This window comes from Aphidius gifuensis, linkage group LG2, assembly GCF_014905175.1.
Source record: "Aphidius gifuensis isolate YNYX2018 linkage group LG2, ASM1490517v1, whole genome shotgun sequence".
Classification (NCBI taxonomy): Eukaryota; Metazoa; Arthropoda; class Insecta; order Hymenoptera; family Braconidae; genus Aphidius; species Aphidius gifuensis.
In genome coordinates this window covers 15,052,388-15,064,527 of record NC_057789.1, presented here as the reverse complement: position 1 = coordinate 15,064,527, position 12,140 = coordinate 15,052,388, and the positions used below count along the sequence as shown (strand labels likewise).

At 30.0% G+C, this 12,140-nt stretch overlaps 1 protein-coding gene across 1 annotated transcript in view; it reads right to left on the bottom strand.

Annotated features, from left to right (window-relative positions):
• LOC122849174 (phosphoglucomutase) overlaps nucleotides 1-9,575 on the bottom strand; it is a 109,568-nt gene extending 99,993 nt beyond the window's left edge. Inside the window, exon 1 of the mRNA XM_044147773.1 lies at nucleotides 8,972-9,575. Within this exon, the coding sequence (XP_044003708.1) occupies nucleotides 8,972-9,211 (240 nt within the window). The 5' untranslated portion in view covers nucleotides 9,212-9,575. The remainder of the gene's footprint in view (nucleotides 1-8,971) is intronic.
• Between the last annotated feature and the right edge of the window lie 2,565 nt (nucleotides 9,576-12,140).

Here is a 12,140-nt window from a genome sequence, read left to right as displayed (position 1 = left end):
TTCTTGGCTTTGAAATAGTTTTTTTTAAGTACGACATACATACGAATAGAATACGGCGTATAAACCGATAAAGTACGGCGGGCTATTTTCTGATTTTTAGGTTGTAATTTTAACTATTCATTTGATTCAAGTATGGTTGAAGTACGACATGCGTACTGATAAAGTACCACATATATACGGATGAAATATAGCAGCATGTTATACTGAAAAGGAATTGAATAACTCCTTTTACAGACGATAGCTTTTTTGTTTTTCAAATACTTTTAAATCCATTTGAATACATTAAAATCTATTTTAAATTTTTTTCTCTATGATAGAGTTGAGCTATCCGGGAAATGTTTTTTTTCGTTATATTGTTTAGGGTCTAGAATGAATTTGAAAAAAAAAATTCGAGCGTAGTATAACTTAATCATAGTTAAAAAAAATAAAAACAGTCAAAATCCACCCCCTACCCCCCTTTGACCATTTTAAATATTCCCAATTATTTCCTTAAATTATCTTCTCTTGCAAACAATTGAATAAAAAAAAAAATTACGATAATAGCTCAACTCTATCATTGTTAAAAAAAAAAAAAAACAGTCAAAGTCCAGCCTCTACCCCCCTTTGGCCATTTCAAAGATTCCCAAATTCTTTCCTTATCTCTCGTAGATCCTCGAAAATGAAAAGAAAAAGAAAAAACGAGAGTATCTCAACTCTATCATAGTTAAAAATAATAAAAACAGTCAAAATCCACCCTCTACCCCTCTTCGACCATTCTAAAAATTCCCAATTTTTTTCTTAAATTATCTTCTATTGCAAACAAGTAAATAAAAAAAAAATTACGATGATAGATCAACTCTATCATTGATAAAAAATAGAGAAACGGTCAAAGTCCACCTCCTACCCCCCTTTGACCATTTTAAAGATTCCCAAATTTTTTTCTAATCTCTCTTAGATTCTCGAAAATCAAAAGAAAAAGAAATAACGAGAGTAGCTTAACTCTATCATTGTTAGAAAAATAACAACAGTTAAAATCCACCCTCTACCCCCCTTTGACAATTCTAAAAATTCCCAATTTTCTTCTTCAATTATCTTCTATTGCAAACAATTAAATAAATAAAAAATAACAATGATAGCTCAACTCTTTCATAGTTAAAAAATATAAAAACAGACAAAATCCACCCTCTACCCCCCTTTGACCAGTTTAAAAATTCCCAATTTCTCTCCTAAATTATCTTCTATTCTAATCAATTGAATAAAGAAAAAATTACGATGATAGCTCAACTCTATCATTGTTAAAAAAAATAAAAACAGTCAAAGTCCACCCCCTACCCCCCTTTGACCCTTTTAAAGATTCCCAAATTTTTTCCTAATCTCTCTTAGATCCTCGAAAATCAAAAGAAAAAGAAATGACGAGAGTAGCTTAACTCTATCATTGTTAAAAAAATAAAAACAGTCAAAATCCACCCATTACCCCCCTTTGACCAGTTTAAAAATTCCCAATTTCTCTCCTAAATTATCTTTTATTCTAATCAATTGAATAAAAAAAGAATTACGAGTGCAGCTCAACTCTATCATAGTTAAAAAAATAAAAACAGTTTAAATCCACCCTCTACCCCCCTTTGACCATCCTAAAAATTCCCAAATTTTTTCTTAGATTATTTTCTAATGCAAACATTTGAATTAAAAAAAAAATTACGAGGACAGCTCAACTCTATCATAGTTAAAAAAAATAAAAACAGTCAAAATCCACCCTCTACCCCCCTTTAACTACTTCAAAAATTATCATTTTTCTTTCCAATAAATGAATAAATTTCAGATCATTCATTTTCGTTATTTTTATTTATAATAATTTGAACTCATGATGTGCAATTTTAAGCACTACAAATCAACAACTAATGGGACAAATACACTATCAACAATCTGGTCTATGTAAAGATCTGCTGCAACCTTTCAATTATAGCTCAGTTTTTTTATCGAGTGAACAACGAATATCGCCAGTGCCCTGGTAGAAATGCTCCGTCGAATCGACGTCGAACCCGACTTAATATCGAGATAACATGTATAAGCATAGGGAAAAATTTTTAGGTTAAACACGTTATTCGTTAGTTATTACGTTAGTCGATTTTACCGGTCAATCTCTACCAGGGTTACCAACCTCTCCAGTATAACAATTTCAATTCACAATATCAACCTTATGAACATGAAACTGAAAAAACAAAAAAAACTAAAAATCGAGAAAAACAGTTTTTTTTTTTATCTCAAAAACTGTGATTCTAAGGAAAATAATTCTATAGAAAAAAATCTGGTATTCAAAAGACGCATTTTTTAAACTATATACGAAAACACTACGACGATTCTATCAAGAGTTATCGAGGTTCCCCTTGTTATTACATTGTTAGCGGAACGTTACGCAATCGATAACTGTTGATACAATAATCTCAGCGACTTCATGTAGGGCTCGGAAGAGCCCTTCATATACACATACGCTGAAAATGAACGAAAATGGTGGTCAACAAGATAAAGGCCACATCAATATTCAATTCCATGAATTTTCTCGTAAAGAAGAGTTAACAAGGTCTTGCAATCATGGATGGATTTAGAGGCCATTCTGGAGGGCCATTTTCACGAACTTTTCTCAATCGCTTATTTTAGAAACTTGATTAACAGATATAACTAGGTTTCACCGAGATATTACTAAAACGTTTGGAGATATCTGGTGATAAATATTCTTGCATGTTTACACACCCCTTGAATTTTTTTTTTTTTTTTTTATTTATTTTTGGCAACATTTAAAAAAAAATTTATATTTATTTTTCGTCGTTTTTTCGTAGCAATGTGTGCACGATTTAATTTTTATTTCAAGTTGGCGTTTATTTGGTGCATCAACTTTAGTATAAATTTAATCAGATAATAATTTTAAAAATTAGTGAATGTACATTAATATATTGTTTTTACTTCGTATGTCTATATACTTATAGTTATGCATATACGCAATCCTAAATAGCTACTACAGCGATACCAGCTTGTCAGGCTTTGGATAGCTACCACAGCTATCCAAAGTATAGCTAATGTAACGAGTAGACACGCTGTTTTCACAAGAATAGTAACCTGTCAAATGTGGATTGCCAAAATAACAATCCTCTGCTAACTATCCAAAGGTTAGTTAGCCGTGGATAGAAGCCAAAAGCTATCTGGCTCGTTGCTGTAAACTGAGAGAAAAAGTTGCTAAAATATAGCAAAATTTTGCTTGAAAGTTTTAGGCTTTGATTTAAAAAAAAAATGTATTAATTTGAGCAAAATATTTTTTAATTAAAGTAATTTATTTGCTTTAAATTGAGACAGTTTTTTTTTTATTTAAGAGAAAAGAGAATTAATTTAAGAGAAACTTTGCTAAAAAGGAAGCAAAAATATCCCTTAAATCAAGCAAATAAGCGGTCTAGTTAAGACAAAAGTTGCTAAAATTGAGTGACAATTGATTTTATTTAATGGGTAAGACGTTTAATTTAAGGATAATATTGATTAAATTAATAGAAAATTATTTTTATACAAATGATAAATGAATTAATTCAAAAAAATTATAAATCAATTTAAAACAAAAAGCGATCTAGTTAAGACACAAAATGCTAAAATTAAGCAACATTTCATTTAATTTAATGGTTAAGTCGTTTAATTTGAAGAAGTTATAGATTAAATTAATAGAAAATTGTTTTTATTTTTGATTAAAAGAAATGAAAATAAAAAAAAAAATTATTTTTCTTCATTTTTCCTTTTTTTTCAGGACTTATTGAATTTTACACTTGAAGAATTAATTGTCATTTTTTTTTTTTTTTTTTTTTCCTAACCGAGCCTTGAACCTCTGCCTAATCTAAACCTATCTATACCTATAATTTTAAAAGCCAGTGCGTTACCCCCTGAACCGTCACGCATTAACGTATCAGAGACAAAATTATGAAGTCCTTGTATCAAAAGTTTCATCGGATCCCGATAAGCTGATTGGTTTTATTTTCGTTACATGTCTTTGTTTAAATTTTTATTAATACATCTTTCTGTCACTTTATTTAACTGGCTTAAAGAAAAACAAAAAAAATACCCATTATACTATAGGCTTTTCGTTCTTTTATTTCGGATGTCTTCTTAAAATATTCCATACATATATTGTGAAATTTTTTTTTTTTAAAAACTAGTTGAATATTTATATAAAAAAATAAAGTATTAATAAAAATTCAAACAATTACATGTAACGAAAATAAAACCAACCAGCTTATCGAGATTTTCTTTTTAATTTTTTATTCAAAACCAAACACAATTTTCTATTAATTTAATCTATAACTTCCTCAAATTAAACGACTTAACCATTAAATTAAATCAGATCTTGCTCAATTTTAGCAACTTTTGTCTTGATTAGATCGCTTTTCTGCTTTAAATTGATTCATAATTTTTTTAAATTAATCAATAATTTCCTTAAGTTAAACGACTTACTCATTAAATTAAATTGAATGTTGCTTAAATTTAGCAACTTGTGTCTTAACTAGATCGCTTTTTGTTTTGAATTGATTCACAATTTTTTTAAATTAATTCATTTATCATTTGTATAAAAACAATTTTCTATTAATTCAATCAATATTATTCTTAAATTAAACGTCTTACTCATTAAATAAAATCAATTGTCACTCAATTTTAGCAACTTTTGTCTTAACTAGACCGCTTATTTGCTTGATTTAACGGATATTTTTGCTTCCTTTTCAGCAAAGTTTCTCTCAAATTAATTCTCTTTTCTCTTAAATAAAAAAAAAACTGTCTCAATTTAAAGCAAATAAATTGCTTTAATTAAAAAATATGTTGCTCAAATTAATACATTTTTTTTTTAAATCAAAGCCTAAAACTTTCAAGCAAAACTTTGCTATATCTAAGCAACTTTTCTCTTAAATGCAGACATTTTTTTTTCTCAGTGTAGCTAAAAATTTTTTACAGTGTACTGAGAGAGCTATGCAATAAGTGTTGCCACGATAGACGATAATCACAATACGATACAATAAGATAATCACGATAGACGACACAATAATACAAATTTTTATCGTGTCGATATGGCAATACGATACAATAATTCCCTCACGATAATTACGATAAAGCGATAATATTGTCAAAAACAAAATTCTCACTTTTTTTTTTTACATAACGAAAATTTCAAGAGAAAAATTTTTTTTTTTTAAATTTTTAGAATTATGAAAATACATTCCGGGGTATATAAAACAAATAAAATTTATATATCGGCCGAGCGTCGGTTGATTCTTGGATTGCCATGATTATAATGAATATTTAAGTAAAACAAATTTTCACTATGATTAATTGTTGCTGCTGTGGTTAAGTAAGTAAGGCTCTGGAGTTCTAACTGGGAGATACCGTGTTCTCAAATGATGTCAAGTATTTATGGTGTTTTTTTCAGAGTCAAAATTAATCATTAATTATACCGAGTGTCCCAATTTAATTTATCAATGGATTTTTTTCGAAAAATAGAGCTTAAATTATAAAATGTTTTAAGTAAAAGTTGTAGGGTTTGGAAGGGGACGAAGAAAAAAAAAAAAAAAAAATTCGAAAAATCCAAAATGGCGGAGTTTCCGGTAGAAACATAGTTTTTTTAAATGGATACTGCATTTTTTTTTTTCACCAAAACATTTTCTACATCAAAACTAACACTTTTTATTTGAAAAATTTTTCGATATAATCACTTTTTTTTCGGCTCGATTTTCTCTGTTTATGGATTTTCCTGAAAAAATATGGCTTTAATTAAAAAATGTTATTTAGAAAAGTTGTAGCGCTAAAAAAGACAAGAACAAAAAAAAAGAAAAAAAAAATTTAATTTAAAAATGGAGTTTCCGGTATGAACATTTTTTTTTTCGAGGTTAGGTGTAATTTTTTTTTATTAAAAAATTGTTCACATCAAGGCTAACACTTTTTCTAAATAAAATTTTCCGGAAAAATCGATTTTTTGTTAAAACTTTGTTTATGCTTCTAACTCCGACATTTTGATTTTTTTTCAGAAATTTTTTTTTTTTTTGTTTTCGTCTTTCTCGGTGCTACAACTTTTCTAAATATCATTTTTTAATTAAAGCCATATTTTTTCAGGAAAATCCATAAACAGATAAAATCGGCCCGAAAAAAAAGTGATTTTATCAAAAAAATTTTCAAATAAAAAGTGTTAGTTTTGATGTAGAAAACGTTTTGGTGCAAAAAAAAATGCAGTATCTATTTAAAAAAACTATGTTTATACCGGAAACTCCGTCATTTTGGATTTTTCGATTTTTTTTTTTTTTTTTTCTTTGTCCTCCTCCAAACCCTACAACTTTTACTTGAAACATTTTACAATTTGAGCTATAATTTTCGAAAAAAATCCATTGATAAAAAAAATTGAATTGTCTAAACAATTAAAAAGTATTTTTTTTTTTCAAATTATCAAATTTTTGGAAGTCTTGGTCCAGTATTGGCAGCCCATACTTGGCCTAGTATTAGTAGCCAAGCTTGAATTGGTGTCAATCCCCAAGTCTGGGTCAAGCATTGACCGAGACTGGCAGCTTAGACATGGCAACATTTTGCCAGGCTTGGGCCATTGCTTGGCCATGTTGTATTCTCCTTCACGGGTATTTAAAACTAAATAATTTTATCTTCGATAGTACTGACAAGCCCTAAAAAAGGACCTAAAAATTTGAAAAAAATATATTAAAGTCTGCTAATGAAGAGTCATCGATTGGAACCTTGTCGGGATTCATCGGTCAAAATTTACAATTGGGTCCTGTGAGAATAATAATAATAAATATAATAATAATAATCATAAAATAATATCTAATAAAGCCCTCAAATGCAAAATAGTATATTGTGTAACAGGAGCGCAATGCAAGTGCGATTCTCTCCTGCACGAAGCACAGCACAGATGATGCAGAGTCGACGGAGCGTGCAGAGGAGATGCGGCCACTAACTGACTCAAGCATCCCAGAAATGAGGCACTATCTGTGCTGTACTGAGTGCAAGAGAGAATCGCTCACGTGGTGCCCACGTAACACATACTTTTTTCTGGCCGAGCGGTTAGAAAACACCCGTTACCTGAGCGGAAATTTCAGCCTGATTCGGATCCGAGTCGGATCTGGTTTACCTGATTACAAATCCGATCTGGTTCCGGCCAGCCTGATCCAGCCCGGACTGGAAATGTAACGCTGGCTAAGCTCCAGACCGGATCCGGCAAACTGGATTCGGATTGGCTGAGGTTCCCTCACTCAAACGGGATCCGGTACTTTTATTCAAGTCTGGCAATCTGCATCCGATTCAGATTAGGAAATAGTAAAGATAGCCGGTCCGGTTAGCTTTAGCTATAACGGATCCGAAAAGGGTCAGAAAACCCGGATCCGGATTACCTTAGCCATACTGGATCTGATTTGGATCAGGATCCGGCTCCCCGGATCTCTTTCTCCACTAGGCGCACAGTAAACAAGTAAACTATTTCCAGATCATTGAAACTACATTAAAAAATTTTGTATGGTATAGTTTGTTGACTTACTATAGTAAAACGATCTGGAATGTGCCATATTGCCTCACAGATAAGCCTATACACAATAAATGTGTGCGTGAGCAACCAAACCCTGCCCATAGATCAGATCCCTAATGAAACGTCGTTGATTGAAACATTAGTCAACGTATAATCAATCAGTTTTAGCTTGTGGGCTTAGCCCTGAGATGAAGATGAAAAATGTATTAAGGCCTAAATATTTCAACAAAAAATCACATCACTTTTGGAAAAAAAAAGCAACAAAATGAGCATTTCTAAAAACAATTCGATTTAGAAGTTCAATTTTTATCGCAAAATAACAAAAAGTCACATGAAAAACGAAAACATAAGTGTCCTACGGAACACTGAAAATAAGGCGAGTTTCTTTTTTTTTTTTTCTTCATGCGATTCCTATTTTGTTTTTGTGGATTTTCAATGGTGCCACTCTCGAGCAGAATCAACTATAGTAGTAATTCAAATTACATGTTTTGTCTTTGACTCAAGAAAATTAAGATTTTAAAAATCATTAAAAAAAAAGTGTGTACATAGGCATATAGAGCCGTCAAAAAGAAATTTATTTTCGTTCCATATTTTTAGTGTGCCGTAGGACACTTATGTTTTCGCTTTTCTGTGACTTTTTGTTATTTCGAGATAAAACGTGAAGTCCTAAATCGAATTGGCTTGTGAGATGCTCATTTTCTTTATTTTTTTTAGCCAAAAACAATCGTCATATTTATTTCCAAGTTTGGGGCCTTATTAGATTTAATATGCCCATTTTTGGACATGGCCCAATTTCAAATATTGACCGATCAATTCCAGCAATGTTTTAATCGACGACGCTTCATCTGTAGACGCTCCGATATTTTTTTCAAATTTTTCGGTCGTTTATTTTTTTTTTTTATTCAACTATATGTATAGTGTCACAAACTGTTTTTTTACAATATTTTTGTAAACATCAAGAAATAAAATGAAAAATCCTACGGAACACTTAGGGTGCACCTTGGGGAACTTGACTATCTTTTTTTTTCTATCATTTCAGCTCTAATAATTTATCGGAAAATACGCTCGACAACTTATTGTTATATAAAGATATCGTCTGATCTTTGTTATTTATTCATGAAAACCTTTTTTAATTTAACTAATTATATAATTTTCTATAGAAAACAATGTAACACAAAATCCTGTTTACCGTTCATCATATGCATAATGCATATATATATATATTTATATTTATTCTTTTTTAATGACTTTGAAAATCATTTTTTTCTTAAGTTTACTTGATAATGTATAGTATAGGGAAATTGTACATTGAAAATTAACGAGAAACAAACATTTATTCAATATGGTAACGAAGTATCGTGTAAAAGTTTTTGTCTATATGTTGAAAAAACGAAAAAACTAACAATATACGTAGTATGAATCATTCTGAATTCTTAAAAAAAGTGAATTTCTCACCCGATTAGCAGCAGCAATTTTGATTATTTTGCTAACTACCTCCTTTACATAATAACGCCCATCTCCACCAACAACAAATGTAGAATCAACAACTCGGTCACCTTGGGCATCGAAAATCGCTTGAACGAAATTTTCTGTGTAGAATTCTTGTTGAAAAACTGTTACTTTTTTCCTCAAACCTGACGTGCCGGGTTTTTGATCGTTAAAAATATTAGTTTTTGTTTCTTCAATATTCATCATTTTTATGATTGGCGATGACAAGTAAAGTAACTAAAGTTCGTACGTGCGTATGAGATACTACTCAATATTAACGGTGTCGAAATACGAAATCTTAAAACAGATATATATAAAGTTTTTTATTTAAATGACACTCATAAAAGCAGGAGTCATAATAATTTAGTCCCATCTTCGATTATTGGAGTCCAAGGTACATAGTTGACTTTCCTGCAGTCCAATTGGCTTGAGAATTAGATACAGATGCAGATACAGATGTAGCTAAAAAATTCTCATTCTAACAAGAAATGAGTATGATACTGCAGTAATTTACAAAGTTTTACTGCGCATGTTTACACAGTATAATACCTTTAGAAGTTATCTACGGAATAGGGAGGGTGGATGTTTTCGGATATCAGAAACTTAACACCAGCAGTCCAATTCACAGGGCATTACAATTTAGAGCTTTTTTTCACCACTCACGGCGCTTGTAAAGCTTTTGTATGTAAAATCTATATAAAAAAAGTTTTTACAAGCGTCATCAGCGGCAAAAAAAAGCCCTAAATTGTAAAAAATTTGCCCTGTGAATTCGGGTGCAGAAGAGCGTTCGATAGCTGGCTGAGGCCAAAAACCTGGCCAATTTTTTGTTCTGGTGGATTTTATATTTTTGTGGTGGTAGCACTGCTGAGTTTAAATTTAAAAATTGAGTAATATTTGTCTGACTAAATATTTCTCTGACTCATAAATGGTAAGTGAATAATATAATCTAAATTATTCAATAAGTTCTTTAATTTATTGTTTATGTGAAATTTTATTGAGATAACACCGTAAACACTGTAGAACTTGTTGAAAACAATCGTACCTAATCTACACTCAGAGAAGGATATGTTAACAGTTAACATACCAATATGTTTACATTAAACATACAAAAGTTTAATGTTAAGATATATATATTAACAATAAACATAGATTTCAGGTATCTTAACTGTTAACATACGTATGTTTATAGTTAACATACGTATCTTTACGTGGCCAAATATTTTGATGCGCCAGTCTACTTCTTGTAATCTTTTTTTTTTTGACATTATATTGTGACACTATTCTAATTGTAATATAATATAATATGTACTCGTGTTGTCATAAATTTATTTAAATTTAGTTTTTTTGTAAATTCATTCTTAATTTTACATTAAATTTTCATATTTACATACGTAAATGTCCTCAACTATCAACCTAACCTTCAGATTGTGTTAATTACAGATATCTTAATAGTTAACATACGCATATTAACTATTAAGATACGTATGTTTAATGTTAATATATATATCTTTGATGTAAACTTATCAGCCACCACGCATTTAAACATGGCATATGTTAACATTAAACAGGATATGTTAACTGTTAACATATCCTTCTCTGAGTGTATGAGGTTATGTTAGCAATTATTTTTTGTCTTAAAGTATATATCATTTTATTTTTTTCATCTTTCAGTATAAAAAAATTTAAAATACTAAATTATTACTAATAATGAGAAGTAATAAAGATTACTGATTTAGTCATATAATTTACCAATTAATGTATGTAACATGAATAAATACATCTTCATTACTTTCTTTTTAATCTATCTTTTTGGTGTATTTTTTTTATTAATTATTATAATAATTATTTGACAAAATGATACAAAGATAGCTTGCAGGTCAACTGCTTGTCACATACCATATAAATTCTAATTAAAAAAAATATTTTTACTCACGAATAGTACCTTCTGGCACAGTCTCACGATGGAATCACTTATTATTGATTGGATCTGGATTTTTTTCTGGGCTTATTTTTTTCCCTAACTGAAGATTTTTCCCATGCGCAGAGACCGATTTTTGCGTTCGGGTGAAAGAAGGGGAAAATGTAGATTTTATGAGAATGATATCTTCAATATCGACCCGAACTACGCTACTGACTGATTTTTTTTATAATTTGAAATATTAACTTATAAATTAATATTTTTTATTTTTATTTATTTATTCAATATCGTATAATAAATGAAAAGCTATGGGAAAAATATTAGCTAAAGAAAGGATGTTGTTTACCTGTTAATTTATATAAAAATAATTTTGCCAAAGAAATTAAGATTTCCAAAAATGAGTTGTCTAAAGTGAAATTTACCAAAGTTAGTAAGAAGGGGACACGGCATCAAATGTTTTCAAGGAAGAGTAGGGGAAATCTTATTGCCTTGGCTGAAAACTAACTTTGGTAAATTTCACTTTAATCCTCAGATTGAGTTACAAATCGACTGATTAAATCTTGTCCATCCCCTGGGCTTATTATTTCCAAGCATACAAAGCGCTTGAAAAAAACTTACGCCACCTGTTGGTCAAGACGGAACTACAATATACTATCTTTAAATTGTCATTCCATAAAATCGTAAAACTATATTCGTTGAACGCCGTCACAGTATTTAATAAGCTTGTAAGTTTTTTTTCATTTATGTGGTCCAAGAATAACAATGAATAACAACAAGATCGACTAGTAAAAAAAGAACTTGTATTTTTGAAACTAGTTATTTTTATAGAAAGTTTTCAATTTATCAAGTTTCCGTTCTGATGGCCAAGGCCCAGGCCCTTGGCCAGCTATCGAACGATCTCCAGGCAAACTGAACATTTAGAAAGTAAACGTTCTGAATGTACGCGATAGCAAACTGTGCATTAGCAAACTAAACACACCCCATCAAAAAAACTAGATTTAATTGATCGGATGGTATATGGTTATTTTTTTAATAACGAAGAAAATATAAAGATGTCACTAAGTTAGCATTTGCAAGTTTTACGAGAATACGAACCATAGGGCTTTGTCCCTAGTGTTCATTAAATAAAAAAAAAAAAAATTTACGAGAATTACGAAGCATCTTGCTTGACGGTGCTTATACATGACCTGCATTTATTTTTCTTTGTTTAAATGATGG